This window comes from Protomyctophum bolini (genome assembly GCF_963924005.1).
Source record: "Protomyctophum bolini genome assembly, chromosome: 20".
In the NCBI taxonomy this organism is placed as follows: Eukaryota; Metazoa; Chordata; class Actinopteri; order Myctophiformes; family Myctophidae; genus Protomyctophum; species Protomyctophum bolini.
The window spans coordinates 12,871,476-12,893,425 of NC_137881.1; the positions used below are offsets into that span (position 1 = coordinate 12,871,476).

General features: G+C 44.7%; 1 protein-coding gene across 2 annotated transcripts; it reads right to left on the minus strand.

Annotated features, from left to right (window-relative positions):
- Window positions 1–1,511: 1,511 nt before the first annotated feature.
- LOC308335730 (equilibrative nucleoside transporter 2-like) lies at window positions 1,512–20,052 on the minus strand. Of its 2 annotated transcripts, none has more exons than XM_080792898.1 (13): window positions 19,786–20,052; window positions 11,690–11,746; window positions 11,209–11,290; window positions 10,081–10,226; window positions 9,292–9,437; window positions 8,075–8,209; window positions 7,846–7,943; window positions 6,781–6,850; window positions 3,980–4,206; window positions 3,427–3,529; window positions 3,203–3,288; window positions 2,585–2,784; window positions 1,512–1,961 (listed from the first exon to the last, which is right to left on the minus strand). In XM_080792898.1, the coding sequence occupies exons 2-13, from the start codon at window positions 11,719–11,721 to the stop codon at window positions 1,850–1,852; spliced, it is 1,437 nt and encodes a 478-aa protein (XP_080649024.1). In that variant the 5' UTR covers window positions 11,722–11,746; window positions 19,786–20,052; the 3' UTR covers window positions 1,512–1,849. The 2 variants fall into 2 exon arrangements, with proteins under 2 accessions (XP_080649024.1, XP_080649025.1); XM_080792899.1 differs by lacking the exon at window positions 19,786–20,052 and adding an exon at window positions 12,576–12,734.
- Between the last annotated feature and the right edge of the window lie 1,898 nt (window positions 20,053–21,950).

Consider the following 21,950-nt stretch of genomic DNA (forward strand, 5'->3'; position numbering starts at 1 on the left):
ACACTAAATCTTGTTTGTGACTAAAATGTCACAAACTATATGAAAACTATTCAAAACACTGACTTAAACTAAAATATATTTTTGCTGCCAAAAACAACACTGCAATAGAGCATGCCCTGGGCTACATCTTTGCCAAACTTGGTGCTTTTAAACGAATTAGCACGAAATATCCCTATAGACTCCTCCACATCCTCCACTAGTAGTGGAGATTCTGGAGAAGAGAGAAGCTGAAATAAACTGAACATTTATGGCCAGCAGGGGGCAGCCCTAGAGCATATTTCGGGGGAAAGAGTTTGGAATGTGAAGCTTTCCTGATGTTGTTGGTCAACAGCCCAAGGCAGTGTTTGAACTTGGCAGCTCTTACTGTTCATTCCTGTTCTACCTTCCCTCGGTAAATAAAAAGGAACTTGACACTAAAGATCAGTTTGTTCTGGCTGTGTCAGCATAGTTATCAAAGAATACAAAGATATAAAAACAGGTCCAAATTCTACCAAAGAAAATGAAAAAAATATAGTAATCTAATAATATAACACACTTTTTTTTGTTTTACTTTGCTCATCTTGCAATTGTAGGTTTTTACATCATGCTTCAAATAATGCAAAAAAGATAATCAAAGAGACTAAATTACGGTAATCCATTCCATTTCAAATGTAAGGGTGCGTTCGGAACTTGGGATATAGCGCACTGAGCACACTGTGCAATACAAACTAATACGCGAGTACGCTCCCGGTGCACCGCCTGTTCCAACGCACCCATAGTCTAAGCTTGGCCAAGAAAAGGGCCCGTGAGTTTCCCGGTCAGAAACGATAATCCCCCCCGAGGTCAAATTAGAATCTACAAATCTACTTAAATCAGGCGAAAACAAATCAAAAGGTGTTTTTCCCTTATACTAGGATTCACTGAGAACAATGCCCTAAAAAAAGGTACTCCCTACAAACCTATACAAAGCATAAACAATATACAAAATAAGTAGGCTAAGACCCAACAATGGTCCAGCAAAAATAAATAATGGAACACAAAAATAAATGCTCGAGTCTTTTTTTTTGTAGGCGCTGCTGCGCCCATGTTTCCTCGGGTGTTACTGTTGACATTTACGTAGAACGTCCAGCATTTATGTAAAAAAACATTTTCCCTTTTTTCATACTTCCCAGGGTGTCATCAGCCAGCCAGGCAAGCATTGTGGTCCCAGCGTTGTATTTCATCAGCAGGCTTTCTGTCTCTTTTTTTTAATACTCATTTTCTTTCAAGCCATGGATGGTCCTTGAAGTGACATGTTGAGTGAGTTGTGGCGTGAAAATAGTACTTGCGTGAAATAGTACTTGACAGATGTCAAGTACTGTCAAGATGTCAAATACACAGTGTGTGTGTGTGTGTGTGTGTGTGTGTGTGTGTGTGTGTGTGTACAGTAACTGCGTCCACTGCAGTGGTTCTCAAAGTGGGCTCCGGGACCCCTGGAACTCACCCAAGGACCCCCCAGGGGTCCTTGGGTGAGTTCCAGGGGTCCTCCAGGAAAGGTACTTATAATATAGCATCAACAATCATTTTATCCATTTTAATTAAATGATGGCTATTCAAAAGTAGCAGATCTACAAGCTCACAGCGTGTCACTTCGCGCCACTCTTGCGAGCTTGCTTGTACATCTGCCAATTTTAAGAATCTTTGGAAAAATATTGAAAGATGTTTGGGAAATGTTGAATAATTGTAGACAACGAGGGGAGGGGTCCCTCCCTGGCACGAAACGTTTTCAGATGGCCGGGGGGTGTGTCCGCAGCCAAATACATCTCAGTTTGGGGTTCCTTGACATGAAAAGGTTTGGGTATATATATCACTGTGTATACGTGTGTTGTGTCTAAACCAGGGCACGCAGGGGGAAGGACAGAGCTGCTCCTATGGACAGACCCAGGGCCAGGAAGAACGTCATCAGGGCGCCTGCAGTCTCAGCATCCTTAGACTGCACCATCCTGTCGGGAAAACAAGTAAAATATAATCAGCTTGTTGGCTGTTGGCCCGGGTACCAAGTGTAAAATGACTCATACTGGATCTCTTGTCCACTAGTCCCTTCCTAACATTATAGTCTAGTTTTAATTTCTTGACGAAATTGTCGATATATTTAGTCTTAGGTTTTAGTCATCATAGCTTAGTTTTCACTTAGTTTCTATTTAGTTTTCGTCAGTGAAAAAAGGTAGTCGACGGAACATTTTTCATCATAGTATTATGAAAACAACACTTGTACTAGGGCATGGTCAGACAGACAGACAGACAGACAGACACAGTAACACTCACTGTGGCGCGTAGGACATGGACAGACAGACACAGTAACACTCACTGTGGCGCGTAGGACATGGACAGACAGACACAGTAACACTCACTGTGGCGCGTAGGACATGGACAGACAGACACAGTAACACTCACTGTGGCGCGTAGGACATGGACAGACAGACACAGTAACACTCACTGTGGTGCGTAGGACATGGACAGACAGACACAGTAACACTCACTGTGGCGCGTAGGACATGGACAGACAGACACAGTAACACTCACTGTGGCGCGTAGGACATGGACAGACAGACACAGTAACACTCACTGTGGCGCGTAGGACATGGACAGACAGACACAGTAGCCGCTGGAGAGCGAGAAGAGGGTCATTATGGCGGCGAAGGCGGCGTCGTGGGGGAAGAAGACTGGCATGTAGGAGCGCTTCTGGACGTTGCACAGCATCAGGAGGGGGATGAACACCACCCGGGAGACCACCAGCGCCGGGAACAGGGCCGACTCCTTCCTCGGCTGGAGGAGAGACATTATTATTTTATGTCCCTTCTGGTTTGAACGTCGGGGAAAATGCTTACTGTCTGGTTTGAACTGGTGGACTAGTCGGTACATAAAACAGCCCAACCACCTGATGCGAGTGTCAGCAATATTCCGCTGGCAACATGAACGTGTGACTAGACTAGAATATTTAAAAAGCAGTGAAACTCAGACTAACACTGCATCGTGTGGGATGGTTGAGCCCTTTTGGCAAAGAAACAGATGCTGCAGACACACTGCGGGAGCAAGTTGGCAACACAGTGAACACACATAATTCACAAAGCCATCTCCTAAAGCCAGGTCCACACCGCCCCGACGATCGGCTGTCTCCAGTCGCGAGACTGTCCGCAGGAGACTCCCCGACAAGAAGCTCCCGTCGCCTAAAGCAGTCACTCACCCATTGGACCCAGGTTGTGACAGTTCTGCCCAGCCAGTCGTTGAGGTTGAAGATTAAGAAGCAGCACACGGAGATGAAGTATCGCTCTGAGGGTAGAGAGAGAGAGAGAGAGAGAGAGAGGCCAGATTTAGGATGGTTCTACAACAACACTGTGTTGCCATTTCCGAGTTTTAGTCGACGAACACTGCTGCGTAGGAGTGTAAATCAATGACAGGGTCTCTTACCCCAGTTCCCCGGGTACGCCGTCTGGACGTCCACGGTCACAGCGGGGAAGACGGACAGCGTGACGATGAAGACGAACGTCACGCAAAACGCCATCACCCAAATCTGAGGAGAGAGAGACGAACAGTGGTTCACCGCGTGCACTGGAGATGGAGGAGGTGGAATGCATGCACAGGAATAATAATTTGTTAATTGATTTACCGACAATGTAGTACACATTAAAATGCATTAATTAAAATGAGCTGTAAGCTCTATATTAGAGAAGGTGGAAGTCTGCACACCGTTTTAAATGCTCCCAGAAAAATTTATTATCACACAGCAGTGAATACCTCACGATGGCCACATAAGCTGAAACGTTTTTTACCACTGTGTCATAATACATTATTATGGGAGTATTTAAAAAGTAGCCAAAAGTTAAACTTTGGAATTTCAGCCCCTGCCACCAACCCAGCTGCTTCTCATTCAGAATGGGCTCGAGTCTCCTCATAACAGCCTCTACGGACGGTCCACCTGTAGTGGTGGTGGTGACCTATGACAGACGATCTATCCTCATACCTTTTTGAAGACCTCCATGACGGAGGCTTTGGCCTCTCCTCCTCCTCCTCCGCTGACGCTGACGTCCACGTTCTCCAGGGACAGGAAGGCCTGCTTGTTCCCGTCCACGCTGCTCGTACCGGGCTCCGCCTCGGCGCCACCGCTGGCCTTAACCACGTCCCCGTTGGTCACAGCGGTGCCGTTGGGAGTGTGGCCGTTCACCTTGCCGTTCTCCGCGATGCTGCTCTCTGGGTTTGGGGGGAGGGAGAGTCATTAGCAACCAGTTATTAGCCATGGTGGTTTTCAACCTTTTTCATATCGAGTGCCATTATTTATTCGTCATTTAAACCATTAACCATTTAATGATATTTAGCCTCTCAGACACAAAAGTAAAATCTATTTTGTTATCATTGGATATTATCCAATTGTGTAAACTTCTTTCAAAGACGGTACAGGCTTACAGCGATAAAATTACTCGGCTGTTAAGTCATTGCAATAACTCGAGTTCATCCTTTGGTTTGGGGCATGTGTCTGCATTCATGGCTAAACAGCAGCTGAAAGCAGAGTGGGCTAGACTCTGTGTGGTCCCTCAATGTCCCTGACAGACCCAGTCTTTGTCCCTGTGGGCCTTCACCACTCTTAACTGGATAAATCTGGGTAAACAGGACTAATGAGATAATGTCCCGTTGAATCGCATCGATTCAGCCAGAGTGTGGGGGCGGGACAGATCCGCTCGCTTATCGCTGCTGAGTGAGTGTTATGTAATTCATATTGCATTGCATTAATGTCACCCCGGTTTCAGGGACATTACTTTTGAGTTGCTTTGGTGGTGAAAGTGTTCAAGTGTTCAGTCACTGGCCCAACTTGGCCAGATGTTGATGGATATTCTATCTAAATAATAATATAGTCCCCACTCCTTGGGGTGTTTTTGTCACTCTGCATTTACCCATCTTCTAATCACTATGGTCCTCATTCACAACGGCGTTTACGCTCATAACGTGAAGTTACGTGAGCGGACAGGCATTTACGTGGATTCCCACATTACGTCGGAATTCATGGCCATCTCCGTGAACTTGACGGTGACGTTGGTTGGTCGGAATCTCCGCACATTGCTCCGCCACCATTCTAGAGGCAAGTTAGCCTAGAGTCCCATACAGAAACTGCCCCCGCAAGCACGACACCTTTTTATTTATTTATTAGGATATTTCTATCATGCGCGATTGGGGCTGCTCACTCGGCAGCCTTCTACTCGAAGTGCAACGCGTTGTGAGCTTGTAGATCGGCTCTCGCGAACTCGCGCTGCATGTTAAAAAACAAACTCACAATTATAATAAGAACATACAATTATCTGCATTCTGCACTGTACGAATCCAACGTTGTTTAGTGTAGTAATGCCTGCAGTAGGCCTATTGAATTTGTTATGGAGCTCCTTTGAGTCAGCTGACTGTCGGTGTGTGTGTGTGTGTGTGTGTGTGTGTGTGTGTGTGTGTGTGTGTGTGTGTGTGTGTGTGGGGTGAAATTCACATTGGAAAATGAATATAACGGCACGGTGAGCCCGGCCCGGCCCCGACTGGCTTTTGGCTATATATGGTTCACAGACATGCCGGTCTGACAGACGGACAGTAGTCACTAGGGCTAATTAGCCCTATATAAAAAATAGAAGACCACATTAGCCTATACTGAATGAATGGCATCAGCGTGTTTGAAAGTCGGCCAGTCATATCATAGTTTTAAGCCAGCTCACCTCCACTCGCGCTTGTTCACAAACATGACGGACAGACAGACAGACAGACAGACAGACAAGAAAGGCTGTTGATGATGATTATTATTAACACTAACATTTAACAAGGAGTGAAGCAATGCGTGCCAAGTTGACAAGTTTTGTTTATAATTATATACATATAACTCGCGCTGTTTGCTTGAAGATCTGTCCGTGCAGAGACCCGCCTGTCAAAGTTAACTGCTCTACATGCTCATCGCGGCTGTTGTATATAATTTAAAGCTTGGGAATCCTAGTCTGTGCAGGCTATGATGACGTATTTCGATATTTATTTCGTAGTTCGTTGCCTTATATGGTGTAGAATGGGCGTGAATGTTCCATCTTACCAGGCGACACCAGGTGAATCGCTTGGGAAAAATGCGGAAAGGATACACTCGGCGATCCGCACAAATGAAGTGATTACACCAGCTTCTCTGAAGAGCATGTCCTCTCAGTGTAGCTTGATCGGACGGATTAATACGATATCAATACGCATCTGTTTACGCATCAGTTACACTGTGGCGAATTTCTCCTTTGTGAATGAGGACCTATGAGTAGTGAGCAGCCATTCGCTCTGGGAGCCGGTGCTTGGCCAGCAATTAGGGTTTAAGAGTCTTGCTCAGGGACACGTACATTTCTGGCCTAGCCTGGCATCGAACCTGCAACAAGCAGGACCCGTTTGCCCAGGCGCCAGGCGGGCTTCACTAAACACTTAGAGAAATAATTCTCTAAGTTAAGATGCCCCATCGTAACTTATGAAATCATTTGGGGGTCCCCAGATGATTTGCTTAATGTGCAACATTGTTTTGCTTAATTTCTCACAACAATGCTCAGTAGTGCAATGCCTCAACTACTACAGTTCCAAGTGCTTGTCAGGGTGCGGGGGTTCCTAGTTGAAATATGTTTTTTTTTATTTGGGGTCGTGGCCTGAAAAGCTTGCGGAAAACTGCCCTAAAACATACATTATGTTCCTGCCAGTGTGTGCTGGCTACCAGCCAGCACACACTGGCAGGAACATAATGTATGTTCAGATATATCAGATATATGCCAAAACCACTAGTACCTTTGAGCAGCTCATCGGTGGTGCCGGCCTCCTGCTGGCCCTTTCTCTCCAAGTAGAAGCGTGCAAATTCCTGTAAAAGAACCCATCAGTCAAAACCAAACAAACTAGACAATGTTATCATAAAATACAACAAAGGCTCTGCTAAATAATGTTTACAGCCCATGTCCCCGTTTTTTAAGTCTGGTCAAAAAGTGAATTCACTTGGTATGTAGTCCACGGGGGGGGGGGTCACCCTAACTGACCTTACTGCAGCATGAAGCACACTTGCCATGATTAAAGCATTTATACCATAAAGCTATGGTTAATGAGTTTGATGGAATGCGACTGCCCGAAGCTGAAGTTATGTGATGGACACTCAACTTAATCGAAAGTCAGGCTGCGTGCGTTCTGCTTAGCTGTAAAGTTGAACTTGCCGGCCCTGGAGGGTTAGCTCAACCTAAGCCATTCGCTTATTTCCATCGCTCGAAAATCCACTTTTTGGGTATAAATCCTCTCTTCATAATGTCAACAGTATGTGTAGCGTCACACTTTACTCCAGTAACGCCGTTGCTGTGTTCCAGCCGTAAAGCGTGAAGTCTCGTCTAATAGCGAGACTTCGAGCGATGGAAATAAGCAAATTAGAACTAAAACCCAGCGCACCATTGAGGGCTCATGGTGGGGTAGGGGAAATAGCCAATAATGCGTTTTTGCACAAAATAACACCCGGACCACTTTGGTGCCGACCTAACGACTACAACAAAAGGTAATTAAGAAAGCCTTTCTAGCATGAAACTCTCCTTTAATGCATACTGGAGGCTGTGGCAGAGGGACAGGAGGATTATGGGAATCGTAGTCGTAATGTGCTGCTGTAGCAGAGGGACAGGAGGATTATGGGAATCGTAGTCGTAATGTGCTGCTGTAGCAGAGGGACAGGAGGATTATGGGAATCGTAGTCGTAATGTGCTGCTGTAGCAGAGGGACAGGAGGATTATGGGAATCGTAGTCGTAATGTGCTGCTGTAGCAGAGGGACAGGAGGATTATGGGAATCGTAGTCGTAATGTGCTGCTGCAGGAGGCACGACTGACCAGGCGAGGTAGAGTCAGGTAACTGAAGAGTGTCAGCAGCGTTCCCACACACGGAGTGATGAAGTAACCCAGCGCAGCCGACTTGGAATCTGCATCACCTGAGAGACGCACACACACACACACACAGGTCAGGCATCCGAAGATCACACTGAAATAATTTGCTTCCTTGTTCCATTTATATTATTTATTTTATGAGGCAACTGGTGCGTCCGTGCGTGCGTGTTCTTACTGGCTATGGCTAGCAGCATGGCGATAGCAGCGAAGGTGCCAGCGAGGCCCTGGCCGCTCATAAAGATGGCGCTGTACTTCTGGGGCAGCAGACCCACCAGGCCGAACAGACTGCCCTGCATCGTGGCGCCAAACGCTGACAGGAGAGCAGAGAGAGGACCCATTTCATTACACACACACACTTACTGTACATTACAACATCAAAGACAGAACCTGCACACATTCCAAGATTCTAGAATGAAACACTAGACACCGGTGCTGGCTCATAATGTAAATATAGTCTTATTATACAGTACTTGTGAAGATCCCTGCCACTGCGTGTCCAACATTAAAAACAGCCACTCTCTCGATTTTCGACATGAATCCTAGCCATTTTGGGTTCATGATCCGTTTGGGAGCGGATGATAAATTACGTCATGTTGTGTGTGTTCTGCATACAGTACATGGCTGCTGGGGCGCAAGACAATTTTCTGCGTGAATTGACATATCACATCTGAAGTATCACATCATATCATTATCATTGTAGTCTGGTTTGTAGACTAGTCATCAGGCCGGAACCCCCAAACCGGAATCAGAATTACCCAAAATTCCCTTCATCATAATTGTAGGGCCTACCCAATAAAATACTTGATGTGACGTATGAATCCGACACCTTTCTTCAAGTACTTTTTGGAATAGTTAATTTGGTACAGTCGTTGCTGTCGGGAGGAAAACTCCATTTGAGGTTTTTGTTGGCATAAATCAGTGCTATTGAACAGCCTTTACGTCTGTGTGTCATTTCGAAAATATTGAACCAATGGAAAGTAGTAAAAAGTGCTTTGAACAAAACCTCTTAACTCCATTGGACCCTCAAAATGTCTGCTAAAGCAACTAACTCCACCACCTCTCCCCGACTCATGGAAGTAATTGACAATATATAAAGTTACAACACCAACGTTGATGAGGCTGTATTGTGTTGTTTTAAAAATATATGGTTTTTTCTTTTTTTCTTTTTCATTTCCTGAAAAATGAACATTTTGGAGTTTAGGGTTTCCTCCCGTCAACAGAGATATCCAAAACCAGTGTTTTTGACGGCCCATCACAGTCCCTTCGCTAGTTCAAACTGTCGGTGGGCAGGGGTGTTCCCTTATCGCAGCCCTAAACCCTGAGCTTAGTTTATAACCCTGGCAGGAGAAAGGAAGGAAAAGAGTTGGAGGAAGAAAAAAACCAAATGCTCACAGTTAATGAACCAGATGGTCGCCATGGTGACCGAGAAGAAGGTGTCCGTGTCCATGGTGGGAGGCACCTTCACCAGGATGGCAGTGATGATGAAGAGGATGAGCATGCCCACCAAGCTGCCCGCAATACGCACCGTCTCTGAAATCCTACACGCACACACACACACACACACGCACACACACACACACACAACAAAATGTTACTTTTCAAGAAAAAGCAGTAGGCATTGTGGACAAATTCATGTAAGTTCTGGAGGTCCTTGACATGAAAAAGCCAGTACTAAGTTCCGACACGTGTTTTGGTCCGACGGTCATTAGACCGACAACCTACCTCTATCCCTAACCTAACCATAACCGCAAGCATGGGAGCAGCGCATGTTCGAGCGGTAGTCCGACCGCTGTTCCCGCATGTCGGACTAACCCTACGTTTTAACAGCGGGCGACAGCCAGACGAATTTTCCGGAAGTGCATTATTTGTCAATGGGACCTGGCGGCAACTACTGGCGATAGAGGCGATAGCAGGCGATGGTCGAAAAGTGGGCGGAGGAACATCGGCCGAAAAGATAAAAATATTTTTTCCTTTGGGCAACGTCGCCTGGCAATAGTGGGCGATTGGGCGATAGCCAATGAAATTCAAGCGACGCTCGCCGTTGGTCTCGAAGGTCTCCCGCTGTTAAAACGTACTGTCATGCTCCGTCAGAATTGCATCCGGATCCCGAACCATTAGGATTTAGAAGAGAAGAGACATTCGTGGAATCGGCCGCGGGTCTTAATTCATGTGGTCACTGACCTCTGGTAGAGGAAGGAGTTGAGGAGGGTGAACAGCAGCAGGGGCAGCTGGGAGAGGAGGGTCATCCAGTTGTTGAAGTAGTACTCTTTACGGACCACCACCGTCCCATTGCTCCATTCTGTGGTGTTCAGACGATCCTGGAAATACTGGAGGGAGAAAGAGAGACACACGAAGCCACTTGTAACCATAGATATTAAAACGTATAGATGCCTCAGTGGTCTTGTAACCATAGATATTAAAACATATAGATGCCTCAGTGGTCTTGTAACCATAGATATTAAAACATAGAGATGCCTCAGTTGTTAAGTGTCATTTTCTTAATTGCTAGTCAGAGAGAATGCTGATGACGGATATGCCTGAATGACTGAAATCCAGCGTGTGCATGTGAAAGAGGCCTCAGACACATACTGTACTATTACTACATGTACAGAGACGCATATACTATTGTACACGTGCAAGGACGGAAGATACTATGGCTGCATAACCTTCTCACTAAGAGGACTCAGGAATCATATGATATACTGACCGCAGGGACTTAAACAGGCAAGGATCACAACATCTTAAAGTATTTTAAAGTACATACACGTGCAAAAATAAAAAACAAAAACCTGTCTTTCTACATAACCTGCTAATCTGCATCTAATCTAAACCTACACAATAACAGCTCTTAATTCCCTCAAAAGGGAAACGCTTTGGTCCAACATGTGATTCCATAAGAAGGCTGAGAGGGTTGTGGAGATTAGTGGGGCATTAATCACATGCTTTAGACAAGTAAATCTATCATTTGATCAGTTAAATAACCAATCTTAACAATGATGGTCGGGCATGATGTTGGTCAAGTGATGACCTGATGTAGCGCTTCAACATCCAAGCTAGCCACAGTTTGCAGATAGTTGTCTTAACCCATTTTGGGTGGGAACCCCTTTTGGTGTTAGCATTATGTTATGCTTTAAGTATTGAAAAATAGCAGATTTACAAGCTCATAACGCGCCACCTAGTGGCGCGCTACGAGCTTGTAGGTCTGCTATTTTTGACTGACATAGAAACATAGCTTTTTCAGAAAACTGTCAGGATGTAGAAGACATTTTGTAGAATCTTTTCTCAGGTCTAAATGTCTTAATACTTTACCATGGAGGCGGTCATGAAGAAGTTCCATGGTAGCAGAGTTCCCAGGCCCAGGATGAAGAAGATGATTCCCACCAAGAACCCCCTGGAAACGGATGAGGATAGACGAGGAGAACGTTAAGAGGACCGCGATCAACTTGAAAAGCTGCTTTTAAAAAAAAGTGCCGGGAAACCCACTTAACCCCAAAATATTGACAATACAATACACGGTACAAAATACAGCTTTACATGATATAATAATAAACAATCAGGTCTCTTTGTGAATAGATCTGAAGTCTGGCCACACACAATTACAAGGATGTTTTAAAAAAAAAACATGGCTTTGATCACCAGCACAGTTTGAGTTCTGTGTGTGAACACACGCCCAGGTGCATTGAAACTGCGGGGGAGACGGGAAGTGGGAAGTGGGATATGACAGTGAGAAGAAATAAGAATAGATTATTTTTCTGTGTTTTCAGCCACGCATTCCAACTGTTGGACTCACCTGTCCTGCGGAGAGTCCGTTCGGTCTTTCATCCTGGTGTAGGAGGTTCTGGCGAAGCTGCAAGGGCAACAGAAGAATGGGAGACGGGTGAGTGTCAGCATCGTATCAGCACAGGCTTCACTGAGCTTCATATTTACGCTGGCAGTATACAGGCCTCACTGAGCCTCCCGAGTTCTCTAATATCAGTACAGGCCTCACTGAGCCTCAAGAGTTTGCCAATATCAGTACAGGCTTCACTGAAGCCTCAGAGTTCGCTGTCCGGCAAGATGGTCCTCAGTCGGCGCTCCCCTACTTGCGTGTGTAGGAGGAATCCATTCCTGTGCATTCTGGCACAAAGCTGCAAAGGGCGTTCCGCGCAGCCTTCCCAGCGAGCAGTTCATGGAATACGGAGCAGCATGCTATTGCCATCACGATAATTGCCTCCTCCTCCTGAGCCTGACCCTGCCTGAACTTTGCTTTCCAGATAGCTTTCTTCCTAGTAGTTCCTATACGTCCAAGGAAAAAAGCACTGCTGAGAGTTCTAGAATAGAGAATCACGTATTGTGAACCGTGTACTCAAAATGTGAGAGAGAGACAGAGAGAGTAGGCTAACTGAGACTCACGTAGGACTCTCCAAAACCCTCTCTCTCTCTCTCTCTCTCTCTTTTTCATCCCATGACATGAATTAGAACTTCAGGCAAGTTCCCATTTAGGTTTTGGCAAAGAGACCAGCCCCAGAGCTCCAAATACCTCCGTCCCTCTTTTGTGAGTAGATTAGGCAGGAATCTCCCTGAATTCACTCCCTGGACATGTACTAACTATACTGTACATTACACAACTGAACTGAAAATCAAACAAACAATTAAAACAACAAACACACACATAACATATAGCTGTGCAAACTCACCAACAGCATAAGGATATTGACCTAGCCGATAAAGCCGTGTAGTGGGATTGCCAGCATTCAAGTCCTGAAATGGCTTTGACCTAGCATGGGCTCTTACAATGTGAGACCAGGTTACTGGCAGCAAGGGGGGTAAAACCGTCCACCCTGTCCAAACCAAACGACCAAAATATGGCGACCGTTTTGTTTTGACTCACAAAGAGAGCAGAGCAGACTGGGGCAAACGGGGGAGGGAGTGGCCTGCACTCCTACCTGTCAGCGCTTGCACCCCGCGTTATCATCACAGCTAAAACCAACTCCTGCCTTACTGAAAGCTTATTTGCTTATCACAAAGACAATGCCTACTGCCAGCGCCTAGGCGTTGAAATACAGCAGTACTGTGGCAATACACAGGACATGCGAGGGTTCTTCTACTGGTGTCATCGGCTCATCGCTGTACACAGGAAAGCCTGACTCCCTGTTTCCATCCATTATCACAAACCCTAACCCTAACCTCAGTCATAACTGGCCACGCATGTCGTAGCCACGGGTGAGTCTTAACCGGCCACGCAGGTCTGACTAACAGGATGTCTGACTTATGGTCAGTCCTCCCATTCCCCCATTTACTTCCAAGTATTTACTAATATTACTAGTATTTACTACTACTATTACTAGTATTTACTTCCTTGAGTGTTGGTGATACGGTCCCAGATACGGTTACTGACTGTTGGTGGTTACCGAACATCAACACAAAGTGTCCACAAACAAAGGGAGGCGTGATCTCACTCATGCACCACAGGCAAATGCATGCACTGCACTCAGTCACTCTCACTCTCTCTCTCTCTCTCTCTCTCTCTCTCATATACACACACACACACACACACACACACACACACACACACACACACACACAGGCAGTTTTCAGGCATGTTTTTTTGGCAGCCTGGCAGGATGGACTACAAGGCGTGCGACAAGGATATCATGAGGTTCCCCGTTCCCCCCCCCCCCCCCCCCCCCCACACACACACACACAGCGCTCTCTACACGCATCAACTCCCTTTGAATGACCCTTAGGCTGCACCAGGCTAAAATGACAACAAAAGAATACTCCCACCGCCCTGCTTTCTCTTGGCTCCTGTCCCTGTCTATTTGGCATTCTCCTCTCCTCCTCGCAGGATGAAGGAATATTCTCATGAACTTTGGATCTGTGCTTGTTTGCAATGTTGGGAAACTGACTCTCACTTCTGTGGGAGCCACTTGATGTAAGTTGGGCTGCAGTGAGTGCAGATGCCCAAAATGTTTAAGAAATAAATAAATTAAGAATTAATCACAGACACTTGAACACTGGCTAAAAATCAATCGATTGACTGCTTCTTGAAAGCACCATTTTGATCATTAAAAGAGTAGTCACCCAAAATGACTTATGTTCTAGCAATTCACACACTATTTATTTACACGCACATCGACGGTGCATGCTGGGCCAATAAGGCATAACATGAAAGGAGTTAGGGCAGCTTTTGGTATAAAGGAATTATCTTTATTATCAGACGAGACAACGTTTCGATCTCACAGGACCTTCATCAGGTCAGTCTCAATCACACAGACACCCCATGAGGCCAATTCATGGAGATGTTTTTGTTGTATTCCTGAGCCAAAAATGGAGTGAGTGACATCGCCAATGACATCGGTCGGTAGGAGACAAAATCCTTGAATTCAATAATTCATTCATTCATGAGGTGTGTAATTTATGTAAAATAAGTATTTGTTTTAGGTGAACTACTCCTTCCTCTGATTAGAATCTGAGGTTAACAACAGCAACGTTGGCCCCACCCCCCATGGACGTGTGTGTGTGTGTGTGTGTGTGTGTGTGTGTGTGTGTGTGTGTGTGTGTGTGTGTGTGTGTGTGTGTGTGTGTGTGTGTGTGGTGGGGGCCCTGGGGGGTCAACCAAGGTGAGCCTACATGACAACTGTGCTCGAAATAACAAGTCACATAAGGCCTCGAAAAAGGTACTTTGTCAATAAGCATGCTTGTTTGTATAATCGCATCGCGAGTGTTACTTAATCTGCTTACGATAATAGGCTAAGTATGCTCTGTATGATCAGGAAAAAACAGCTAAAACAGAAAAACAGCTAATAATTAACTATCAGAGCACTAGTAATACAACCAATCTTGACCCAGGGCAAAGAAACTAAATAAACGCTTGCTTGAGTATATAGTTGCAGGGTTAACAACGAACACAGCTACAAAAAAAATAACTTCCTGCTGAAAAAAGAAACCACCTGCCCTGAAGGGTAAATTCAATATCCAGTGAAGTTAACATAACAAGAGACATGTATTTTGTTTCAAAGAACCTGACTTGACTGCATGAGAAGAGAATTAGCTCAATTATTTATACGGTTGTTTATTTTCAACTCGTTTAGGCAGGAGGACAGTAATGGAAGGATAAGAAAGATGAGAGTTGGGGGACAGCCTGCATGCAAGACGAGAGGCCCTCACAGGCAGCTCCCAGGGTGTTCTGGGGTCAATGCACAGAACAGGCACCCCCACCCTCCTTTTCTCAGTATCAACATAGTCTATAGCCAGGCATGGCTGAATGAATAGCTTCATTGTTCGTTCATATTCAAACTTAACTTCCTCCGGGTCTTTATGTCCCTGATGATGATGTTGCAAAGACCAATCTGCACGTAAATGTCTTGTGACTCATTGGCTGTCAGGAAAGGGTCCACCGCTGTTGACTTAGCAGTGATCAAATCAAACACTGTGCAGCCGTTGAATTCCTTACAGCTCACGGCGTGTGTGCCGTATCGGATCCAACAAGAGTCATGCGAACATATACAAGTCACTGTGTGAATGGTGCTCCAGTAATGGAAAGCTCCTCAGCAAAAGCTGTCCGGCTGTGTGGCAGCCAGGCCCCAGTACGAGGTCATTCAGACAGAGAGGGAATGTATGTGGACTGTGGAGGTGGCGGAGTAGTTGGATAAAACGTCTTTACACATCGGGGGCATGTCAGTCAAATACATTATACAAAAATGTGCCTGCAAATATTTCAGATCAAACTATTCATTCATTCATTAGTTGATGCTTCATTCATACAGGCTGATGCCTTTATTCGTGGTGAAAAATCAACCTTATTCCAAATAGATATTGCATTGCTTTATCGCCTCGTAATATTCACGTTCTGTGGCCAAGAGCTTTGGAGTCTTTAGACACAGACAACTGCGTGCGTGCGTGCATGCAGTGCATGCAGTGCACACGGCCACACGCACGCTGGACAGCATGTGCTTAATGGAAATGCCTCAGGCACAAGGAAACTGGATGGTCGAGAGTCTAGACGAGACGCTACTACAGTCAGCGATTCCCAGCAGGACCTATAATTATGCTCAGTCAGTGTCGAATTCAGTTTACCGTATGTGTACATTTCCGCTCTTTACATACCATTAAAAGAAAATATTTTGGATTCCTCATTCATAAAGGTTGACACAGTAGTACTAGTAGGCCTGACCTTGATTAGGGATCAATCGAGGGAGTTTTAGTCGACTACCAAACTCTTAGTCGATTAGTCAATGTTTATTTTTTGCATGATTCGACTGCAGTGATTGGCCTAATTTCTTATATTAACAAATTGTTTGATATATATATATATATATATATATATCATGATTTATTGGCAGAAACCAAAGAAGTATATGTTAAATTAGACAGTCACATACTCACATTAGACATAATGGAATGATTCTCTATTGCAGAATTATTTTCATGTTACGCAATCAGACTGATTCGACTGCCAATCCCTCAGGTTGCCTCATAGTCAACTATAGCTAACATCACATTTACCTGCTTTCTTTAATTCTTTCTTTTAAATATATGAACCTGTTTATTAAGTAACTATGGTCACATGGAGCCCTGAACACCACCCTGTACTCTCCCATTAGGTGGGGTTCTGTTCTGTATAATGCTATCATTTTGATTAGATGCTAATCTCAGATTGCTCAAAGGGGCCTTAAAGGGTGAATATCCAAACTGTAAGAATTAGGCCAGGCTAATACTTGTATATGATAATATATATGGCAAATAAACTGTACTGTATGATAAGTGCTCCTCTCTCATAGGAGATGACAAAACAAAATAAAATGCTCATGCTCGTTACATGCAAATAAGAAAAATGTGTTTCCAAATAGACTTAGCTGGGAAGGTGTAACCATATAATTCTTCCGAGATCAGATAACATGACAGAACAGACATGCACACAATGATATAGATCACACCCATGGCATGCATGCCTCCTTCGCCACACAAACACAAACACCTTGCATGCCTCTCCCTTGAACCTCCTTCACTGTTTGATACGCTGTCAGGATCATGGGAAATTGGTCAAAAAATGACACGGTTTTGCCAAGCAGAACCCTATTCTGGATGGCAACGCCATGTGACAGACATGGAGGTCACAGATGGGTCATGCTTAGCTCACCACACACATGCCTGGCATGCCTCTGCCACCACACACATGCGTGCCTTAGTTCCAAGTGTGACACTGCAAAACCAGACTGCTGAACAGCCACATTAAACCAACCATGCTCATCTTTGTTGTGTCCAACTGCCACCCTCTATATCCGGGACACCCCTCAATTTCGGGAATCATTTGGTTGGCCTGCTCTGTTTAAAAAGTAGGTCAAATCACTCCAGCACATAAAAGACTTACTGGTCACCAGTCTGACTGTTGGAGATGCTGTGGGGAGACAGTATTGGCAGTATCTGGAGTTGCCCTTTAGCTGTGGTGTCCAGTGTCCTGGAAGCAGTTTTCAATTTGCTTCAAATTGCAAGGCAGGATCAGTATTTACTGAGGGTATTGCTGGTGGCATCCAAAAAAAAGCCTTAACTAAAAAGTGGCTTACGAATGTTACACCAACTATAAATTATTATTTCAATTGATTATTCAATCTATAATGTATTATGGAGAGAATTGCATTCAGCTTTAGAGGTTAAACTGAAGTCTTTACAGACAACTGGTTTAATCATGTCTTTACCATAAGACCTGATTCTATTTAAATTCAGTTGTGTTAAATCCACAAGGTCCACAAGTCCATTCCTCCATTATTGGAGGAATGGACTTGTTCACCTGTTGAAGTGGATGCACCTGTTTGAGGTACTTATATAGTGAAGTGAGTGACTAAAGAGGCCAATATTTCCCCTTTATTTGTATGTATAAGGAAAAGACTAGGACTATTTTCCTAGTCTTTTCCTTTTCATGTATGTTTGTTGTTTAAATTGAATAATATGGAAATAAAAATGGAAAAAGGGGGTCTAATCGATCAGTTCATCGACATCGAGTCATTTGAGTGTCAGCTGAGACCCCCTGTTATGTAAACAATAATGGGTTGACCATAGAGTTACGGACCGGAGCGACCCCCGCTATTCATTTCAATGGAAGTTGCTCAGTGGCTTTTGAAGCACTCGGAAGAACGCTCTACCCTTTGATTTGGACACTGTCCAAAAACCCATTGGGCAAGTATAGGTCATGTTCTACTTGCCCAAAGGTCATGCCCACTTGCCCGGATAGTAAATTAAGGTACAATTTTAATTACCCTTCATTTTAACATGTTTTTTTTCTTTTTTTTTAACTTAACTTCTAGGGGTGTGAGTCGAGATATGGACATAACTCAATATTTATGACAAATATCTCATTAGCTATAAATAGCATATTGTATTTTGAATCATGAGCTAATTACTGTCTGTTAGGTTGACTAACATTCCAGGCACCTGCATTTATGTAGGCTACTGGTATATTGAGTTGGCTCCATGTGATTGTGTACATTTTCATACCATTTACTATTTTCTATATTTACTATTTCACATGGCATTTGGTACCATGCTCATTGAGTCTTCAACTGATAGATTTCAAGGATATGACAGTTGGCAGTGCCAGTGCACCTGTATTCAATGGAACCTGATTGTGCACTTCCTGTGCACTTCCTGTTATCTTGTCACAACAACTCTGAGGAAGGCAGTCAGTTGTCCAACTTGTCCATCAAGGTAAATAAACCATGTTAAAATTCATTCATTGAGCCTTAGTTGCACCTATAAGACCTTTCTGCTTTTGCAGACTTTATTCTCTTATTTTAAATTAAGTCCACGGACATCTTGTGATCAACTAAAGATAGTTATTGCTTCCCCAATCAAACGCAGTTGCCCGTCGAGCAACTTCAAAGCAAACTCCACTTGCCTGAACGTTTTATTTACTATAATTGTCACGGGCCAGCCGTTTTAGTGCACTAGTGTCAAGTGTCAACCCCTTTAAACATTACTGTTGGCTCCCAGAGCTAGTTTGCTTGGTCTTTCTTTGCTACAACTGACAACCAGTTTAGTTTGTGGACAAGATTATGACAAATTATAACCTAATTTGTGTGTGAGTCACCTCCAGAAAGGAGGATTACCAGCCGGGCTAGTAAGTATAATTCGAGGATGAGTCAGACGACACATGTGCTCCTCCTCGCCAGGCCAGATGGCATCATGGCAGGACAGGTGGGGTGCCATATTGCAGCCAGGTCAGGATGACACTAGCCTCGGAAACCCAGACGTTTTTATGACACGCTGACACGCGCCTTAAATTGCCCGCACTTTTTTACTCTATTCAAGGAAATTACAAAAGCTTATAATAGATTATAGTGGCACATATTTGGCCAGTCAGTGTTCCAGCAAAATGGTGTGGTGGTATGTAAGCTATGGCAATTGTGGTGAATGACTTTAAGGCTTAAATATAATAAACCCGAATATGGTACACATGTATAAAACAATCATCTGTATTCTGTAAAAGCAGAAATAATCATTTCAGAATTCAGATGATACTATAGTGATCCAGGAGAGCGATGCATACATCGCATCATGGTACATTTATTATGGGACAGTTTCAGATGTTAAATGGTAGTGGTACCCGTGGCTAAATTCAGAAAACACTGACATTTATTAGTTTTATTTAAGCCTTTGAAATCGTAACGCAATTTAATTGACACAGCCAGCGCAGGATGGAACAAGAGTGTCATTGTTGTCAGTCGCACCATTCAACCCACGCATGCACGTCGCATGAAGAAGGGAGCCGCTGCTGTCTATCCACAACGAACAACGGCTCATGTAAGGCCGGTTTCGTACAAAAAGGAGTCAAATAAATGCATATGATCTCACTGACTTACTACAGCGATCGACAGGCTATATTTTATATTAAGAACACTTATAGCGTACCTTGAAACGATGCCCTGGCCTGGTGCTGTGCTGTCCTGTCACTGGTGGTGGTGGTGGTGGCGTGCGGCTGTTCTCATGTTGTTGTTGCTCCCTGCGGAGAAACTAAACAAAACAGATGTCCTCCCCGATGTCATTAATGAAACGACAATAATAGACGAATGTAACGCGATCGCCCTTTTTGTTTCCTCCTCGCTCTGCACATCCACGTGGCGGGAACGCGCGGCGCGTAGTTCACAAATGGCTCCAGTTTACAGTATTTGACTCAGCGAGCTTAGCTACGACAGACAGTGTGTGTGTAATCGTCATTTCCATCTCATCCGTGCAGACCTATGGTATACAGACTGGGTGTGTGTTGTGTGTGTGGGGGGGGGGGGGGGACGCCCCTCCCCCGTGCTCTGCTGTAGAGTGAAACAGAAGTGGTTTTCAACATGCATGCATGGGCCGTTGGGTTCGTGACAGCCTAGGGGGGTCAGGGCAGGTAATGCTGCCAGCATCTAAATGACTGACAGTTTATCTTCATGACTTCATCACCATTATTATGTCATGTACAGGTTATTTAAATGCTACTACTACCTAGGCCTATATACATAGACAGACCTAAACCAGGGACAAATTAGCCAGCCGTGGCCCAGGGACCCTAATTGGCTCTCAGGGGCCCTTCAGGGAAATTGGACGGTATGGTACTAGGTATGACGCCCTGAAAAGGGCTCCTGGGTGTGGCCCTTCATTGGCTGTTGATTTTGTTAAATTTAGGTGAAAAAGACACAAAAACACAAAAATGTTGCGTGCAAGTGCGCTACTGTATGTGGGCCCTGCAAAAATTACCGGCCCAGGGGCCCTCGCAAGGGTTAATCCGTCCCTGACCTAAACTGCAGTTAGGGTATGGCATGGAAAGGAGAGGAGGGCATTTGCATTTCACCATAGTAAATGCTGCATTCATGGTCTGGAGAGGGCAGTTGTTTGGTTTAGTTTTTGAGTGGTGAGCAATGTCCGTGCCTACCTATGTGGCCATGAGCACGAGACCTATGCTCATGGCACCTACAGTATACTCTGAGTATATGACTTATTAGTACCAGTAGGGGGCGCCAGATACAGAGAGAGATAGACAGTGCTGCTCTGTTGCCTGCTAATGAGAGAGGGGGGGGGGGGGGGGGGGGAATTGCACCACTCAGTTCACACAGGTGTGATCTTTTACAGACGGGTAAAAGGGCAGGGGCTGAACATGTGCCTGCTTGAATGATTAGAAATGTTTATAATCTATTATGTTTCTGTTTTTCAGGTCCAAGCCTGGCTTTCATGGCATCTCTGGTAGAAGAGGTAGGCTCCTGATTTTTTTTTACTTAGTATCAATAAACTATATTGAAATACTCTGTTAAAGATTAACCTAATAGAGCCCCATGTGTGGTTATAATATTCAAATATGTCTTCCCTATGTAGTGTGTAGAACTTGTAGAAGTACTCGTGCAGTATGTCCCATTTCACAAGTTCAATAGTCCTGAGTAAAGGCCTAACCACACCAAAGGGTCACCATGCATCTCATTGGGTCCAAACGGTTGCAAGGAGTTGGTGACTGTAACGAAGACTCTCACTTCCAGTCATGTTGTTGTATCTGAGTAGTTGCTCATATATATATTTAGTCCCCATATATGGGGATATCCGACTCGGACGTTGGGCTATATGACATATGACATGTCTAGTATGACAATCCCTATATTTGGCCCGAGCCGACCTAGTGCTGATATCAGATAGAAGTGGTAGAACCATATATGGATAGATCTAACTGGTTTAGTCATCGTGACAAGCATAGTCAGAGAATATATAACAAGGGTCGGCTTCAGGGAGAAGGCAGAAGTCAAAGCGTCCTAGTTTAAGTTCTAATTGGACACCACTGCGGGGGTCCTAACCTAAGTAATCAGCAATAGAGCCTTGAGCTATTTTATAGTGACCCTTTGGTGTGGTTTGGGCCATTGAATTCCATGCGTTGAATCACTTCTTGGGACGACGTGCGTCAACGTGCAACAGGACATATCACACCGCTGGGACAACGCTAAAACCGTCTTGACCCTCTGGTAGTTACTGGGCTTCAGGCCCAAACCACACCATTGCAACTCCTTGCAACAGAACAGTTTTAAGGACATGTCACACCAATGCAACTGCCATTGGGG